We start from the raw sequence: 18,824 nt of genomic DNA, 5'->3' as shown, positions 1-18,824 counted from the left end.
TGAAGTGCAAGACAATTAATTTGTTTAAACTGATTCTATCTTATGTCTCTAATCACAGTAATATTGTATCTCTAGCAGTCCCAATTAAGGGACGAACCCCAGCAAAATAATGCCGGAAGATTGTCCCTTGGTGTCCCAAACTGTTGATCTGCGTGGCGCAGGATAACCCTCGAGGCCTCTGTGCCACGGATGTGATCGTCGCTAGCATGGTTCAAAAACCTTCTGTCATCTGAATTGTACGCTCCACAAGTGTGGCAAAGCTGGATTGTTGCAAAGCTGGGTGACAGTTTAACGAAAAATGAATTAACGAATATATCCTCTGATAATTTTTTTGAGAGTACAGATGCATGACAATTAATGCAAACTGCAGGCTAATGTATGCATGCATGTTATGGCCGGTTTCACAGCCTTCCAGGTTAGATGAGTGCAAGCTAAATTCGATCTGAATCTTTACTGAGCACATTTGACTTTCTAATCTTTCAAATAAAATAACAGTAAGACCTGGAACCTCGATCTCGCATGGATGAATTTCTTTTTCAAGAAGTCAAACCTACAAGGCCCCTCTTAACTTTCATGTGGAGATTGGCGCCTAAATTTGTCAATTTAGATTATCTTAGATGCGATATTTACTTTCCCTGCGGCCGACACACACAAAATAGGAAATATTGATTATGTTAATTAACGACAGTACTGTATGTAATCTCTTCGGTTATCAATAATCTTTCTATTTGAGTTCCCAACTTCTTCATGCATGTGAATTGTTGTGTTCCAACTTCCAAGTAACTGGCCTTAAAGTTACATATTTATTGGACTGGGATCAAATTAACTTAACCGAAAACGAATAGTAGCTTCACTTTGACAAGTTCTGGTAAAATCTTCACTCGCTAGATGGACAAGAAACTTTGGGATTTCTCAAACATTCTAAACTCCGAACAGACTGTTCACCCAACACATCTGTATATTCCGATTCATTTTGCCTCAGTGGATGAGTTCCGGTAAAATGTTCACTCACTGAACGATGGACAAGAAAATTTGAGATTTCTCAAGCATTCTAAACTTTGAACAGCATTGTTCACTCAACACATCGGTATATTCCGATGCATAAGTTTTTGACGAAATGTAGCAGCGCTACTTTCATTACTTAAGAAGCAGAAACAGGTACAAAACTAATTACAAAAAAAAACAAAGGAAGGGCAAAGAGAACAAGTCTAAACATGAAAGGAAAAGACACTTCGGGTGGTCTGTTTGCGTGAAACCAATGCCTCTCAATCATGGGAAATAGCTATCTCCTTTGCATCCCGCAAACTTCCAAGCCTGGAGCTCCTAACCAATCATGGTATATTCCGATGCATAATCATAAGTAATTTCATGGAGATATAGTTTTACACGACGTACGCTATGCTAGTATATATATCTAAACAAAAACAAAAGGTGCCCTAAATAACATCTATCTGTAAACCAATGAAAGCTAGCAGCATCTTGGAGATCACCCTAACCAACGGATCTATTTGAGAGAAACAAATGAAAGTTTATACGTGTTGATCATCCGCATCATCCTCCCAAGTATAGTAGCAAGCTAGCTAGGGCACTCTCCATGCCCTGCATGAATTGATGTTGCCTCGCGTGCAAAAATGAAAGGATCGATGGTGCCACAGCTCTCAAGAACAGATCGTGTCAGGAGTTATAAAATATATAAAAAGATGACATCACATGCATATGCATATGGACCTTATTTCCAAAATGCACCTCTGCATGGCCAAGTCAAATCTCTCTCAACCCCTATATAAAGGACCCAAGACATGCCCTACATTTCCATCCATCGCCCCTAGCTTGTACTACTCTCAATAGATCTGAGCTACACATCCAGAAACTAAGCAGCTGGCCATGCCGAAGAAGGTGCAGATCCTCCTCGCGCTGGCGCTCGCCTTGGCGACGCACGCCGATGCTTATTATGTCCAGCCGGAGGAAGGGAAATGCTCCCCGGAGTGTGGCAAGGACAAGGACAACATGGAGTGCCCCAACAATCTCTGCTGCAGTGCCGGCGGCCTCTGCGGCCTTGGCAGCGCTTACTGCGGCACCGGCTGCCAGAGCGGCGCCTGCAGTGGCAGCAGGCGCTGCGGGTGGCAGAACAACGGTGCGACGTGCCCCAACAACCAGTGCTGCAGCTGGGATGGGTACTGTGGCTTGGGAGACTGGTTCTGCCGCAACAACAAGTGCCAGAGCGGCCCTTGCCACTACGACATCAAGTGCGGCAAAGGCACCCAAAATCCTGAATGCCCCAACAACTTCTGCTGCAACAAGGATGGGCGCTGCGGGCTCGGCGCTAAGTATTGCAACAGCGACGCCGGCTGCCAAAGCGGCGCCTGCTATGACGATTCAGTAACCATGGGCACCAGACAGAGCTGCCGGAACAAGGAAGGTGGTACTGGTAAAAGTTGCATCAAAAAGCAGGGCTGCACACGGCCTTGAACTATATTCTGTATGTACCATGGAGGTAGCAATTTCATGCATGCAACCAGGAATAATATTTTTAGTTTCTCTTATCACCCGCTTGTGGGAAGAGATCTCTTGTTGTAATGTTTGTTGCACTGCAATATAGCCATAAGTTTTACTGCAACAAGAAAGAATAATTGCTGCAGTAAGAACATGGAAATATTGCAACAGCAGCAAACTTTAATAATCTGTCTCCGCGGTTCACAAGTAGTCATTGGTGCCCACTTTTTAGTATTCCATGTAACTCCTACCTTTTATTTCGTTGCTGTGATGCATGGACCACCATGTTATTAATAATGTGGAATTGTCTATTCATACCTATCTTGTTTCATTTTTTTCTCGCCCAACTTAGTTAGCTTTGGGTCAACATCCACCTACTTGTATCCAACCAATCGACAAAAACTGCATCATTTTGATATTGCAATATTACGAGTAATGTGTAATTTTAGATAACCGAGATTTTTGAAATTTCAGGTGAGACCAAGAATTAACAAACTGTAGTAATTACAATATACTAGAAGAGTTCTCACCATCGCCATATGTTCTTGGATTTTAATAATTTGTCGTTGTGTGCATAAGTCGATAAAGAGCTCACGGGTTATCTTCCTCTTCTGAAAAGAAAGACACATACAACTACTCCATTCATTCAAAAATAAATGAAATTTTCAATATGACAATCATTCTTGTTATTTTTATGTAGATTAAAACCAATACATTTTATAATATAGATTCTAATATTTGCATGCATGATTTTTTGTGGAGTTTATAAACCCATTTTTTTCGGTATATACATGGACGACTCCAGCATGTAGTCCATGGGGGCTAATGCCCCCACTCAATTATGTTATACTAATGTAAATGTCAGATTTTCACCATTTATGCCCCCGCTAATTTAAGTTATAGCTACTTAAGAACGTCTGAATTGCACCCTCTTAATTGTTCCTCTGGCTCCGCCCCTGTACGTACTTGGTTTTGGAGCCTGAGCTCCAACTCGTGCGCGCAGCATGCATGTTTTATTTTTTTCATTTTTTTGTTACAAACTTTTTTTTGGAAAACAAACACAAACATTTAATAAGTATTATTGCAACATTGCATGGAACTGCAATTTTTGACCAAAAAGTCTCAGTTTTAGAGATGACCCCGGAAGTATGAAGTTTGGAGCTTTGCGCTATCGTCTGTTCTAGCCCATGTTCTTTTTTTCTTCTTCTTATTTGCACAAAGGCCGCAATTAATATGAAAAATTGGTGTAACCAAAGAGCAGCACGTCAACAGAGATGCCTTGTACACTCGAAGGTCTACTCCGAAGCAGTGGCTTTTTTATGGCTGTTTCTGTGGCATATATATCTGAAGTCTTACATATAACCGGTGCTTTTTTTTGGTTGTAAGATTTTTTATGCCTTTTTTATGGAGTTCTTAATCGTGTAAGTCATACATTAGATCGATGAGCAAACTTCAAGACCACCTCTAGCTTGTGAATGTATTATGTATATATAGACACCCATCCACCGCATTGGCTAGCATAGAGATATCGACATAATAAGTAGCGAACATTCAGTGTCTACCCAACCCTTCAATCTATCAGGTACTGAGAGAAATTAAGGGCAACAAAATAGCCTGAATTACAAGTGTTACATTGACAACCTACGTACAAGTTTCGCTGCACATGTAAAGGATATTGCTGGATTTTTCTCAAACAAGCGACAAACCACAGGATAATAAGGCCAGACAGATGCCCCTTGTTGTCTCACACTATATCGAAAGGTGCAGGTTAACCCTTCGTGGCCTCTGTTCCACTGTCAAATTGGCACTGCCATTCACAAACTTCTGTCATCTAAATTTTACGCTGGGTGGCAGTTTAACTAAAAATGCACTAACGAATATATCCTGATCTGATAAATATTTTGAGAGTATAGACAGGACAATTAATGCAAACTGCAGACTAACGTATCAATGGATATGATGGTTTCACAGCCCAGGTGAAACCAGTGCGATCTAAACTCGATCTGAATCTTTACCGAGCACATTTGACTTTCTAATCTTTGATGCAAAGAACAGTACAATTTGACTTTCTACTTAATCACTGAAGTCAGGCCTAGTGTCTCGCGTTGGATGAATTTCGTTTTCAAGAAGTCAAACCTACAAGGCCCATTTAATTTGCGTGTGGAGATTGGCGCCTAAATTGTAAATTAGATTATCCTAGCTGCAATGTACGTACTCGCCCTGCCGACATACACAAAAACAAAGTGGACGAGTTTTCGTAAAATCTGCACTCCCTTGTTGCGATTGCCCTAAACAACATCGATCTGTTTGGAAATCAATGAACCTAGGGGCTTGAGCACGCTTCATGCCTGCATGAATTAATGTTGCCCCTCGTGCAATGTAGAAAGGATCGATGGTGCCACAGCTCTCTAGAACAGATCGTGTCAGATGAGATCTTCTCTAAGAACAAAGTTGACATCATATGCATGCATGCAGATGGACCTTCTAAAATGCAGATGCATAGCCAAGTCCACTCTCACTCAACTCCTATATAAAGGGCCCAAGACGTGCCTACATTTGCATCCATCACCAGTTCACCACTAGTAGTATCTGTCATTTACACATCCAGACATATAATCAGCTGGCCATGGCGAAGAAGGTGGTCCTCCTGGCGCTGGCGCTGGCCCTTGCTGCGACAACTCAGGCCATTGCTAAATCTTCCTCCCACATGGGGAAAGTGCCATGCCCCGCGGAGTGCGGCAAGGACATGGACAACACGGAGTGCCCAAACAACCTCTGCTGCAGCTCCGGCGGCCTCTGTGGCCTCGGCAGCGCCTACTGCAGCGCTACTGCCGGCTGCCAGAGCGGCGCATGCCAAGTCAGCCCCCAGTGTGGGGCCGACCAGCTGTGCCCCAACAACCAATGCTGCAATGGCGGGCAATGCGGCCTCGGCAGCTTGTACTGTGGCGACGGCTGCCAGAACGGCCCTTGCGTCCAAGACCTCACATGCAGCCAAGGGAAGGAGTGCCCTAACAACTTCTGCTGCAACAAGGCCGGGAAATGCGGACTCGGCGACAGGTACTGCAGCAACACCACCGAAGTTGCCTGCCAGAGCGGCGCCTGCTACGACAAAATAACCACCGACAGCCAGAGGTGCGGCACGCAGAACGGTGGTTAAACTTGCCTCGGCAAGTGCTGCTGCAGCGGCTACAGCTACTGTGGCACTGAGATGGCATACTGCGGTTCTAGGTAATTGGCAGCAGGAATACAGCACATGCAGCACAGATCCTCAAAAATCTGTTCTGGATGCCATACTCGGCTGCAAACGACCTTGAACTATATGCCATGCCATAGATCGAGGTATACCTGCATATGCATGCAACAAGGAATAATATTTTTAGTTTACCCTCTGTCTATCCGGCTTGTGATGAGAGATCTCTCATACTATATTGCAATAATGTTTGTTGCACTGCAATATAACCATTAAATTTACTGAAACAGGAAAAATAACTATTGTTGCGGTAAAAACATGGAAATGTTGCAAAAGAAAACTTTAATAATGTGTCTTTAGGGCACACAAGTAGTCCTTGGTGCCCACTAGATGTTTCAGTTTTCCCTGTAATCCCTACCTTTTACTTGTTGTCATGATGCATGTACCGCCATTTTACTCAATAATCTGGATAATTTGGAAATGCCAATTCATGCCCAGCTTGTTTCCAATTATCTCAACCCAACTTTCCCATGGTGGATTGAATTGTCATTGATCCTAAAATAACTTCAAGTGGTCGGCATACATATCTTAAGAGAACTTGAAGTAATCGGCAAAACTGAGAAGGAAGTTAAGAGGTTTTATTCAGTCAGATAGATGCATATGCATGCATTGGACCAACATGAAACTGTATTAATAAGAGGTCTGATGGATTGCAATTGAAGGTGGTCAATATAGTGACCAGTAATTCTAATTCAAAGCCACACTATAACTAATTTTAGGTAGAAGGCTCTGCTCCCTGTGTGGTAGATTATGTCCTGCATGTTTTGAAAAGAAGTTCGAAAACTCTTGATTATGTACTACAGTTACAGACTTGCAGTGACAACATATTAGAAATGAAATAGTTTCAGTTTTCCTGTAATAAGGTGTCATATAAAATTTCAATGTGAAATCTATAATCCTAACCAACGAAAAGAAAATATGATCGGCATTTAAATCGCGATAGGCTCATCACATATCAGGAAGGAATATGCAGTGCTACTGAGGATAAAAAATGAGAATTATGGTTATCATATCTGTTTTGAGATAGAGAACATGTATGTACTGATGCTTATGCCGTTTGACATCCTGAAGTTGCTCTGTTCCATAAGTTGCACCTCATTTTCACTGTGCCAACAATTGGTTAATTTATCATGCAAACTGTCACAGACCGTGACTAAGCATGACGTCCTATAGTTCTATGATTGATTTAGTAAACAAAAAGAATGGGATGCAACACTGCCTTCTCTTTATACATAAGGTGAAAACAATGTACTCCCTGCGATCCTAAATTGTTGTCGAAATATTACATGTATCTAAACGCTTTTTAAGAATATATACATCCATATTTGAGCAAATTTAAGTCAAGAATTTAGGATCAGAGGAATATTAAATATGACCTTTGCAGAAATATATCTTTTATCTGACCAGCATGACATTTTTCGCACCTACCTCATCTTGCTCAGTAGTTAACCCTTTTTACAAAATATTGTATGCTGAACAGAAAACTTTGTCATGATTTCTTTCGTTGGTCAGATCATGTTCTGTAAACTGAATGCTTCATTTTGCTGCAGACTTGCTATGTACAAAATAGCTATTTGTAATTCATGTTAACTCTGAACAGATTAGTATATACAGAGAGTTCTTTTTTTTTTAACCTGAGTTTGATTTTAGATTGTGACTGACGGCACGGTCGTCCGCCTCTTCGTGGGAATGACTATCAGGATCCCTGAAAAAAATTCTCAGCGCTATCCATATTTGTAAAAGCAGGCACATTGCCTTCAAAGGAAGCAAGTAGATATGTTTTAGTTTTGAATCGACAAACACGTTGCAGAACACAATCGAGAGCCATTAATTTCAAAAAACAATGCATCGCTCATCCATGGCAAGATGGTACAGCACTATACCAGAAGCAAGTGTAACAACAAAAATTAGAGATGAGAGTCTTGTGTACCGATGCAAGCAGATCCAACATGCAGCATGCAAAATCTTCCCTGTGTACCGATGTCAGCCGCCTTCCTCCTTATTTGATCGAGCAGAACGAAGAAACGAAGCAAATTAATCCTGGGCGAGCAAAACATCAAACAGGTTTTAGGCATGGGCCAATATCAGAAATTTGAGAAACATAAGCTGTGGTACGGCCAAACAGAGAGAAAGAGAGGTCACCTGCCATTCAAAGAGGACGACTGATGGTGCTTTGATGGAATTCAAGCCGCCGTTGGGCGAAGCAGGTGCTCGGGCAGGACTTGGGCCAGAAGCCCAGGAAAAAGGAATGGAAAAGATAAGGCACAAAGTGGGCTGCAGCCCAGGAGGAAACGAAAAGGAAAAGAGACGGGAAGATGCGCCGGGTCAAGTGGTCAACGATGGGGAAAAAAAAGTTGTGTTAATGTAATCCTTGTTGTAACATAAAACTGTGATACTTTATTGTTGGTAGGCTGCATAGGTTGTAGCTAGAAGTCAACAACAGGGGTGTTTTGTACACTTTGCCACTGTAGCAGCCTTGTGTGCTGAGCAAAGACTCAGTGTGGCTACAGTGGAGGTTTGGTTTCTGTAACTGAACAAAAAGGAGAGAGCTAGCTGTGTTGCAGGCCAGAGCAAGAAAAGAAGGGCATTCGTTGCCTGGAAAAAATCCCCTGTCGCTCCTTGAGCTTTCCTCTGTTTTCTCTTCGATTTCCTCTGTTCTTGTGAATCATCGATTCAGTTTCCGAGTGTTGTGAGATCCACCAAAACCTAGCAAGATCCTGTATTCTTGCCAACATTTGGCCTCAGAGCCTGGGTTCGGAGCGGCGCGGCGGTCGCTGCTGACGATTAAGAAGGAGGAGGAGCTGCGGAAGGCGGCGGAGGATGCGATGGCGGAGGCAAAGGTGGCGCGAGCAGAGGCAGATGCGGTCAGATCTGAGCTAGAAGCACTCAAAGGGAAGAAGGTTGATGGGGAAGAGAAGTTGGCGGTAGTACCGGTGGCGCAGCCGCTGCCGGCAAGGTCGCGAGCTCCCATCAACTATCCCCAACTCACCCGTAAGAACTACACTCTGTGGGCTATGCAGATGCGTGTTGCTATGCAGTCAGCCGGAGTGTGGGATGCGGTGAGCAGCGAGCTGGTGGGCTACGAAGATGACCGTGATGCGCTGCTGGCAATATACCAGGGGGTGCCGGAGGACATGCTTCCAGCGCTCGCCCGCAAAGACACGGCGAAGTTGGCCTGGGAAGCTATCAAGACGATGCATGTAGGCCATGACCGTGTCCGTGAATCCAACCTCCAGGCACTCAGAAAGGAGTTTCAAGTGTTGGAGATGGGGGAAAATGAGGCGACTGAAGCATTCGCGACACGGGTGACCAAGTTGGTCTCGTCAGACCGCGCGCTCGGCGACGACCTGACGGAGCTTATTGTTGTGTAAAAGATTCTGCAGGCATCACCAGCGAGGTTCTTGCATTTGGTAACAGCATTGGAGCAATGTGTCGATTTGAAGACGCTGTCGGTCGAGGATCTGATTGGGCGTTTCAAAGCACATGAAGATCGATTGAAGCTTCGGTTTGGAGATCCTAATGATTGAAGCTTCGGTTGATTGTGTTTCCGACCACCCGGGGCCACCAGTCAGATGCAACGTCATCGAAAACGGGTGTCAAAAATGAGTTGGAAAGATGACGTGGCATCTGACCGGTGGTTTCGGGTTGTCGGAAACACCATCAACCGGCTTAATTATCGAGATTAGGGTTTTTTGAGACCAGCTGTCCCAAAAATTGTGATTTTGTGAGACTTAAAAATAATCGTGGTTTTGTGAGATAGCTGCCACAAAAAATGTAATTCTGTGAAATTTATTCCCAAAAAATAATCAAGGATGTATTCGTTAATGCATTTTTTGCTCAAAATGCGACCTCGCTTTGCAACAAGCATCAAGCAAAGCTCAAGCTCATGCTCAACAAGTTGCTCGAATTCGGTTTGGACAAGACCTGATTCGAGTCGCTCGTCTACAGTTCTTTTTTGAGGCAAAGACGGTCGATTTCCGTCAGTCGAGCTCGTCTATAATTCAAATCAAACAAGCTCGATCTCATCCACGACATGAACGAGCAATCGACCAGAAGACGGAGTGTGCAATCCGAGTCAGTGTGGCACAGAGGCCACAAATTAAGGGCTAACCTGCGTCTTCCGGATCAAATTTGGGACAATTCCAGCTATTTGGCGTATCTTGCAATTAATATCCATTTGATGCAGTGAAGCTTGTTGGTCATACTACTTTAATATAGAATCGATGTTCCCTCTTTTGTATGCATGTGTCGGTAGGGCATGTTATCGCGGCTAAAATAATCAAAACTGTGAATTAATTTAGGCTCCAATCTCCAGATGAAAAATAAAGGGGCTTGTACCGTTTGACTTCTCAAAAAACAAATTCATCCATGCGAGACACGAGGCTCCAGGTGGTACTGTTCTTTACTTGAAAGATTAGAAAGTCAAATGTGCTCAGTAAAGATTCAGATCGTGTTTAGGTCACACTGATCTCACATGGGCATTGAAACCATAACATATGCAAGACTACATTAGCATGCAGTTTGCATTAATTGTCCTGTCTGTACTCTCAAAAAATTATCAAAGATGTATTCATTAATGCATTTTTGTTCAGAGAGTGCGATCTGGACATCTTCAACTTGTTAGCAAGAATACAGGATCTTGCTAGGTTTTGGTCGATCTCACAACACTCGGAAACTGAATCGATGATTCACAAGAACAGAGGAAATCGAAGAGAAAACAGAGGAAAGCTCAAGGAGCAACAGGGGATTTTTTCGAGGCAACGAATGCCCTTCTTTTCTTGCTCTGGCCAGCAACACAGCTAGCTCTCTCCTTTTTGTTCAGTTACAGAAACCAAACCTCCACTGTAGCCACACTGAGTCTTGCTCAGCACACAAGGCTGCTACAGTGGCAAAGTGTACAAAACACCCCTATTGTTGACTTCTAGCTACAACCTATGCAGCCTACCAACAATAAAGTATCACAGTTTTATGTTACAACAAGGATTACATTAACATTCTCCCCCTTAAGCCTTGTTCACCAATGAACACCATGCCGATCCTTTGCCTTAGCTCCAGAAACTTGACACGCCCAAGGGACTTGGTTAAGAGGTCCGCCAATTGATCACCCGTGGCAACATGATTCAGTCCAATTCCTCCAGTTTCAACACATTCTCTGATAAAGTGATATCTGGTGTCAATGTGTTTACTCCTATCATGGTGAACTGGGTTCTTGCTCAACGAAATAGCTGACTTGTTGTCAACCCTCAACTCAACCTTCTCAGGCTCATTCCCTTCCAATTCTGCAAGCAATCGTCCAAGCCAAACTCCCTGGCAGGCTGCTGTAGTGGCTGCAATGTATTCAGCCTCACACGAAGACAATGCCACTACTTTCTGCTTTTGTGACAGCCAAGTAATTGGACTCTTGTTTAGGAAGAAGAGCACTCTGATTGTACTTTTTCGGTCATCAACGTCTCCAGCTAGATCACTGTCAGAGTATCCGCATAACTTGAGTTTTTCATCAGCTTCATGAGAATACAAACAACCAAGGTTCAAAGTTCCTCGGATATATCTCAAGATCTGTTTCACCGCAGGCAGGTGTTGCGAAGTTCCTCGGATATATCTCAATATCTGCTGACAATTCCAACAGAGTAGGAGAGATCTGGTTTGGTATTTACCAAGTAGCGCAAGCTACCCACAATACTCCTGTATTCAGTTGCATCAACTTTTTCTCCTTCTCCATTTTTGCTCAGCTTGAGTCTCTGCTCCATGGGTGTCTGACAGGGGTTGCATTCAGACATGCATGTTCTCTCAAGTATTTTAGCTGCATATCCAGCTTGACACAAAGAAATGCCACCAGCAGTTTGAGATACTTCAATGCCAAGGTAATATGACAATAGGCCCAAATCTGACATACTGAATAACTCCTTCATCTGCTGCTTAAATCTTGTGACTTCAGCTAAACATGAGCCCGTGATGATCAAATCATCAACATACACGCCAACAAGCAATACTGAATTTCCTTCCCTTCTCAGGTATACTGCATGCTCCAATGGACTTCTGCTGAAACCAAGTGATAACAAGCTTTTATCCAGCTTCACATTCCATGCTCTTGGAGCTTGCCTAAGCCCATAGAGTGCTTTTCTAAGTTTCAGTACTTTCTCTTCATGGCCTTCCTTAGTGAGCCCAGGTGGTTGCAACACATACACCTCCTCTTCTAGTTCACCATTCAAGAAAGCTGATTTAACATCTAGATGATGAACTTCCCATGCTTTTTGTGCTGCTAAGGCAATCACTAACCTAACAGTTTCGAGACGAGCCACTGGTGCAAATACTTCATCAAAATCTATACCTGGCCTTTGCACATAGCCTTTGGAAACTAGGCGTGCCTTGCTTCAGGATTTCACTAGCTGCATTTTTCTTCAGCTTGTATACCCACTTCAGGCCAATAGGTTTTGCACCTGCTGGAAGTTCCACTAACTCCCAGGTGTCATTTTCAGCAATGGAATCGAGTTCAACCTGCTGCCCCAAAAGTTTTGGTTTTGTGAGACTATTACAAACAACCGTGGTTTTGTGAGACGACTGCCACAAAAAGTGTGGTTCTGTGAAATTTACTCATTTTTTGGGGGTGCAGACAGGACAATTAATGCAAATTGGATGCTGATGCAGTCGTGCATGTTATGGTTTCAAAGCCCAGATGATATCAGTACAAGCTAAACTCGATCTGAATCTTCACTTAGCACATTTGACTTTCTAATATTAGAAAGGAAAGAACAGTACCACCTGGAGCCTCCTGTCTTGCAGGGATGAATTTTCTTTTTTGAAAAGTCAAACCTACAAGCCCCTTTAATTTGCAGGTGGAGATGGTCGCTAAATTCTTTAGATTATCTTAGCTGCAATGACTTTCCCTACCGACACAAACAAAAGAGGAAACATTGATTCTATTAAAGGTAGAACGTTATTCTCTTTTATTTTCTACATTTTTCTGTATTTCATCTACAAAACTACTTTCAGCGAAGTTCCTGAGAAATCAGTTTGTTCCAATTACAGTCCGCATGTTAATAGCCATACTTAAATAGTTAGTGGAGTGGAGACATCGGACGAAATTTCGTAATTCTTCACTCACCATATATGGACAAGTACTTTGAGATTTCTCAAACGCTAGCACAAGGCGTGCGCGTTGCTGCTACGGATTCAAAAAGTTAACCAAGTTAACCTGATCTCATTCTAGGCCTCCTTTTCGGAAAAAAGGTATGTGAGGTCTAAAAAGAGAGGTACAACGGTTCAAAGGTGAACGACCGCCACCGCCAATTTGAGTTTCTACTTATAAAGATCTGAGTTGGTGGACATCCGTTCACTCTAGTGAGACTATTCTCTATATTGATATGAATTGAATGTAATTGCCCTCGGTTTTTCAATATGGTATGAGTAAATTTCATAAAATCACTGTTTCTCAGGCAGTTGTTCCGCTGAACCACAATTAACACAAAACTGCACGTAGAGCCACACATTTTGAGTCAGTTTGTCTCGACAAGCCCGAAACCGGATGGTTTGGAGGTTGACTTGATTTCTTACATGTGAGGCCCACCTGTCATATGCTAAGTTGGCATCGACCTGACCCGTTAACCCTGTTGCTACTTATAAAAAGAGAGTTATGCCAGTTCAAAGGTGAACGGACTACCACCGCCGGCCGATTTGAGTTTCTACTTATAAAGATCAGAGTTGGTGGACGTCCCTTCAATCTACTGAGACTATTCTCTATATTGCTATGAATTGAATGTAATTGCACTCGGTTTTTCAATATGGTAAATATATGTATCACGATTTTGTGACTACAATATTTGACTGGATTCATGTATTGTATGAGAATATTGTTATGTAGCACAAAGTTTTTGAACATAAGGGTAAAAGCGCATTTAAGCAAACTTATGCAAAATAATGGTGCTCCCTCCGTTCCATAATAATTAAGCGTTTCAAATTTTGTCCTAACTTAGAGTTAGCTAGCTAGCCAGAGCACGCTATGTTGGAGATCAGCACAGCAGCTAGCTAGCTAGCCAGAGCACGCTCCATGCCTGCATGAATTAATGTTGCTCTGGAGAACAGATCGTATCAGGTCCAATATCTATATATATAAATAAAAGTTGACATCACATGCGTGCAGATGGACCTTTCCAAAATGCACATGTGCATGTCTCTCCCAACTCCTATATAAAGGGCCCAAAACGTACCTACATTTCCATCCACCAGCACTACATAGCTAGCCAGAACATCCATAATTAAGCAGCACATCCAGAACATATATATATATATATATATATATATATATATATATATATATAAAATTAAGTAGCTAGCTGGCCATGGCGAACAAGAAGGTGGTCGTCCTCCTCGTGCTGGCGGCGCTGGCCATGGCCGCCACGCCGATGCATGCCGATGCCCAGCTGCTGCCATGCCCCAAGGAGTGCGGCAAGGACAACGACAACATGGAGTGCCCCAACAACCTCTGCTGCAGCAAAGACGGCTTCTGCGGCCTCGGCAACAAGTACTGCAGCACAGGCTGCCAGAGCGGCGCCTGCAGCGAAAGCATGCGCTGCGGGTGGCAGAACAGCAACGCGACGTGCCCCAACAACCAGTGCTGCAGCTGGGATGGCTACTGCGGCTTGGGCGACTGGTTCTGCCGCAACGACAAGTGCCAGAGCGGCCCTTGCCACTATGACATCAAATGCGGCCAGTTGCTGCCTGATCCTAATCCCTATGGCATAAGGATGGAGTGCCCTAACAACTTGTGCTGCAACAAGGACGGGTTCTGCGGACTCGGCGAGGAGTACTGCAGCAACAGCACCCAAGTTGGCTGCCAGAGTGGCGCCTGCTACGACGACAAGATTACCATCGGCAAGCAGAGGTGCGGGAAACGCGACATCCCAAATGGTTCTCCTGGTAATGGTAAAACTTGCCTCAACAAGCGCTGCTGCAGCTACGCCGGCTTCTGTGGCACCAACGGGCAATACTGTACAGGAGGTTGCCAGAAGGACTACGGCACATGCTACACTAGTGTGCTTGGCAGCTTCATTAGTCTCGATGCCCTACTCGGCTGCACACGGCCTTGACCTATTTTTAATTTCTCCTCTCTCCCCAGCTTGTGGTGAGAGATGTCTTGTTGTAATGTTTGTTGCACTGCAATGTAACCGTTAATTTACTGCAATAATAGGCCAAATTAATAATTGGTGCAGTAAAAACTTGAAAATATTGCAGCAGCAGCAGCAGCAAACTTAAATAATCTGTCTCCGAGGCACACAAGTAAGTGTGCCCACCATTTTAGTTTCCCCTGTAATTCTCCCTATCTTTGATCTATGTACCCCCATGACTCAATAATTTGGAATTGCCTAATCATGCGTAGCATGTTTGAAGTTTTCTAACCCAACCTCAGGCACCCTTTTGATATTGCAATATTATGTGTGATGTGTACTTTTAGGTAAATGACTACGAATTAGAAAACTGTAGTAATCTCTCCTTACGATCGATATATATTAGCTGGGTTGTCACTACATAGAACCTAGTGACTCCATGCATCCGTCCAAAAATAAATGACACTTTCAGCACGCAGCAAGATGCAACTTAACTTTGACAATTTTTTAAATGAATATGCTGATTAAATAAAATAAAGTTTACAGAAATACAATATTTTCATGACAAATCTAATCATGTTATTTTTATCTGACTAATGTTATTTACCTCTTGCAATAGAAGTTTGCACAACAACCAGATCCCGAAGACCGCAAAGAGAACCAAGGAGCGAACACATTCTGCCCGCTCAAAATAATTTGTTCTGTTTAGTAAAATGAATTTAAAAATCATACATGCAAATGACCAAGTTTTACGTGTAGAGTTTATGTTCCATGTCAAATTATAAAATTATTAACCTGTGTAAAAAAGAAAAGACAACAAAAAAAAGATGCTTTTACCTCCTCATTGTTGTTATTTTTTATATTTGCAGATTAAAATTCAATACATTTTGTAAACATAAAATTAGGGTAGCCTGGGGCTGACATACACGCATGATTTTTTGGAAATATATAAGTGAACTTTCTAGACCCACTTTTCTCGGTACCTTCTTTGGACCCTGACCGAGGTAGCTCAAGTCATGCACGTGGGTGCTTTTATCTTTTTGTTGGGACAAATTACGTTTTGGAAAAATAAACAAATTAACATGAATTATTATTGCAACATTCCATGGTGGAACTGCAATTTTTGTCCAAAAAGTCTCAGTTTTGAGAGATAGCCGAAAATATGAAGTTTGGAGCATTGCTATCTACTCCCTCCGTCCCATATTAAGTGACTCAAATTTGCTTAAATATGGATGTATCTATACTTAAAAAGCGTCTAGATACATGTAATAAAAAGTTACTTAATATGGGACGGAGGGAGTAGTACTTTATTAGCCCATATATATTCAATTTTTGCAAATACTGCACTATTAGCAGACCAAAGGATGCCGTGTACACTGGAAGGGTACCCTAATTAAGCGCGCAGTGCCTTTTTGATGGTTTCTTTCTGCGTGCATGGAATATATATATTTCTGGAGTCCTAAATTACCGGTTCATTTTTCGAACTTAGTTTCCAAATGTTGTTGCCCAAATTCGGACATTGGCCGTTGTATGATTTTTCCGACTTAATTTCTGAATGTTTGAGTGATAGCACAATCCTCATGTCAACAAAAATAACTCCATGCAAACCTTCCAAAATCATTTAAGTGATCATATATCGGTTGATCAATGTATAGCAAACTTCAAGACCACACTTGTGTGAATGTATTATGTACTACATCCATCCATCGCATTGGTTAGCATCGACGAAAGGCCATAATAAGTGGTAGCTCATTATGCCCAAACTCCAAGCTGGGTTCGAGCAACTTGTTAAACACGAGTTTGCACTTAATTTTCTTATCCAGTGGGATCGAGCCCTGTACTCACTAGCTTATGCATGGATTGTTGCAAAGCAGGGTCGAAGTTTGAAGAAAGATGCATTAACTGAGCACATGATCGATCATGTTGAGAGTAGAGACAGGACAATTAAGAGAACGCAAACTGTATGCTAATTAATATAGTCATGCATGCTATCGTTTCGCAGCCCACATGAGATCAGTCCGAGCTAATTAAACTCGATCCGAATCTTTACTGAGCACATTTGACTTTCTAATCTTTTGAAGCAAAGAACAGTACGTACATTGAGCCTCATGTCTGGCATGGATGAATTTCTTTTTCAACAAGTCAAACCTACAAGGCCCATTAATTTGCATGTGGAGTACTACGGAGTTCTACGTTAGATTATCTTAGCTGCAATTAATTGCCCAGCAGACACACAAACGAGGAAATGTCCAATCTATTAAAGGTAATATAGCTAGCTAGCTAGTTAGTGGAGTGGGATCAAACTTAACCAAATTCGACGAGTTTGTCACACAACAGATTTGTATATTCCGATATATGCGTATATATATGGTCATAAGAACTTTGACTTGTATCGTTTTACAAGAGGTACGCTATGCTAGCTGGCATGTACGTTTATCTAGCAACAACAACCAAAAGTATACATATTGGAGAGAGATTTCCCTAGCTAACTCTCAATGAAGATATTTGAAAATCAATGAAGCTAGGGCTCGCGCTCCATGCCGACATGAATTAATATGTTGCCCCCATGCGAACAAGAAAGGATCGAGAGGGTGCCATGGCTCTCGATAACAAATCGTGTAAGATCTTCTCTAAAAAAAAAGATGACATCACATGCATTCATGTGGATCTTCCAAAATCCACATGCATGGCGAAAGTCCACTGTCTCCCAACTCCTATAGAAAGGCCACAAGACGCAGACATTTCTATCCATCATTAGTAGTATCTTCGAGAAAATTCAGCAGCAGCTGCCCATGAAGAAGAAGGTGGTGATCCTGCTCGTGCTGGCGCTGGCGCTGGCATTCGCCGCGCCAACGCACGCCCAGCTGCAGCTGCTGCCATGCCCTCCAGAATGCGGCAAGGACAAGGGCAACACAGAGTGCCCCAACAACCTCTGCTGCAGCGCCGGCGGCCTTTGCGGCCTCGGCAACGCGTACTGCGGCGCCGGCTGCCAGAGCGGCGCCTGCCAACTCACCAGTTGTGGGACCGACCGCCCGTGCCACAACAACCAATGCTGCAAGAACGAGAAATGCGGCCTCGGCAGCAAATACTGTGGCGAGGGCTGCTATAGCGGCCCATGCATAGCAGACCAGAAATGCAGCAAAGACAACAAATGCCCTAACAACTTCTGCTGCAACAACAAAGGTTTCTGTGGACTCGGCGACAGGTACTGCAAAGTCGACGCCGAGGTCGGGTGCCAGAGTGGGCCCTGCTACAACATCGACGACGTCGATGACGGTAGATCCTTTCTGGGTAGCATACTCGACTGTCTCCTACCTTGAACTGTTGAACTGTTTTGTACTCTCTCCTATAGTGTTTGTTGCAGTGCAATATTATGACCCTTTTACTGCCAACAAGGAAAATAATAATTGTTGCAGTAAGCATGGAAATATTGCAACAACAAACTTTAATAATATGTGCGCGCGTGGCACACAAGTAGTCCTTGTTGCCCCCCTGCTTTAGTTTTCCTTATGATCGTTGCGCGTGTACCACCATGTTACTTGATAATAATTTTGATTTTTAATTCCCGTTCGCAAATTTCTGTTAATTTCTTACATCTCTCAACTTTCTAGCACTAGTACAGATCAGGCATTCGCACAAGGTCTCCACCTCTGCGTCACTAAGCGATCGAGGGTATGTGATGTGGTCGTGATGGTGGTGATGTAGTTCTTGTGAGTTTGTGTATACTTTTCTCCTGATATGGTTTTTACCCATCAAATACCAGAATAATGGGTGCCCTTTAATGGAAGACTGCAATCAGACTGTAGCAGTAACATTGTTACCGGTATCCCTGCACGAACTTCATTACCTTTGAAGATTTTGAAAAGCACCTTGAATCGCTCATCCAAAAAGATGAGAAGTCATGAGCGTTGAACGTACTTGAGCTGGGGGATGATCTCTAAACGTGTAGGTCGTCGAACCGCAAGATTTTCATCGGAACG

At 43.0% G+C, this 18,824-nt stretch overlaps 4 protein-coding genes across 4 annotated transcripts; all 4 read left to right on the top strand.

Moving 5' to 3' along the window:
* The first annotated feature begins 1,820 nt into the window (after positions 1-1,820).
* On the top strand, positions 1,821-2,808 carry LOC100835751 (agglutinin isolectin 1). The gene has a single exon (XM_010240688.2). It carries the CDS (start codon positions 1,885-1,887, stop codon positions 2,467-2,469), a length of 585 nt encoding a protein of 194 aa, XP_010238990.1. The 5' UTR covers positions 1,821-1,884; the 3' UTR covers positions 2,470-2,808.
* A 2,232-nt stretch (positions 2,809-5,040) lies between these two features.
* Positions 5,041-6,170, top strand: LOC100835442 (root-specific lectin-like). Its single transcript, XM_010239086.3, has one exon. It carries the CDS (start codon positions 5,120-5,122, stop codon positions 5,648-5,650), a length of 531 nt encoding a protein of 176 aa, XP_010237388.1. The 5' UTR covers positions 5,041-5,119; the 3' UTR covers positions 5,651-6,170.
* Positions 6,171-14,009: 7,839 nt separating this feature from the next.
* Positions 14,010-15,030, top strand: LOC100835133 (agglutinin isolectin 3). Its single transcript, XM_003575604.4, has 2 exons — positions 14,010-14,025; positions 14,060-15,030. Exon 2 carries the CDS (start codon positions 14,080-14,082, stop codon positions 14,824-14,826), a length of 747 nt encoding a protein of 248 aa, XP_003575652.3. The 5' UTR covers positions 14,010-14,025; positions 14,060-14,079; the 3' UTR covers positions 14,827-15,030.
* A 2,606-nt stretch (positions 15,031-17,636) lies between these two features.
* LOC104584891 (root-specific lectin) lies at positions 17,637-18,164 on the top strand. The gene has a single exon (XM_010240687.2). The coding sequence runs from the start codon at positions 17,637-17,639 to the stop codon at positions 18,162-18,164; it is 528 nt and encodes a 175-aa protein (XP_010238989.1).
* Positions 18,165-18,824: the final 660 nt, after the last annotated feature.

The sequence above is a fragment of the Brachypodium distachyon genome, chromosome 4, assembly GCF_000005505.3.
Source record: "Brachypodium distachyon strain Bd21 chromosome 4, Brachypodium_distachyon_v3.0, whole genome shotgun sequence".
In the NCBI taxonomy this organism is placed as follows: Eukaryota; Viridiplantae; Streptophyta; class Magnoliopsida; order Poales; family Poaceae; genus Brachypodium; species Brachypodium distachyon.
Note: the sequence above shows the minus strand (reverse complement) of the source record. Positions and strands in the feature narration are given on the sequence as shown.

Bases quoted from the DNA above. Each gene is read 5' to 3' on its own strand.
- LOC100835751 (XM_010240688.2), top strand. From the start codon at position 1,885: ATGCCGAAGAAGGTGCAGATCCTCCTCGCGCTGGCGCTCGCCTTGGCG.
- LOC100835442 (XM_010239086.3), top strand. From the start codon at position 5,120: ATGGCGAAGAAGGTGGTCCTCCTGGCGCTGGCGCTGGCCCTTGCTGCG.
- LOC100835133 (XM_003575604.4), top strand. From the start codon at position 14,080: ATGGCGAACAAGAAGGTGGTCGTCCTCCTCGTGCTGGCGGCGCTGGCC.
- LOC104584891 (XM_010240687.2), top strand. From the start codon at position 17,637: ATGAAGAAGAAGGTGGTGATCCTGCTCGTGCTGGCGCTGGCGCTGGCA.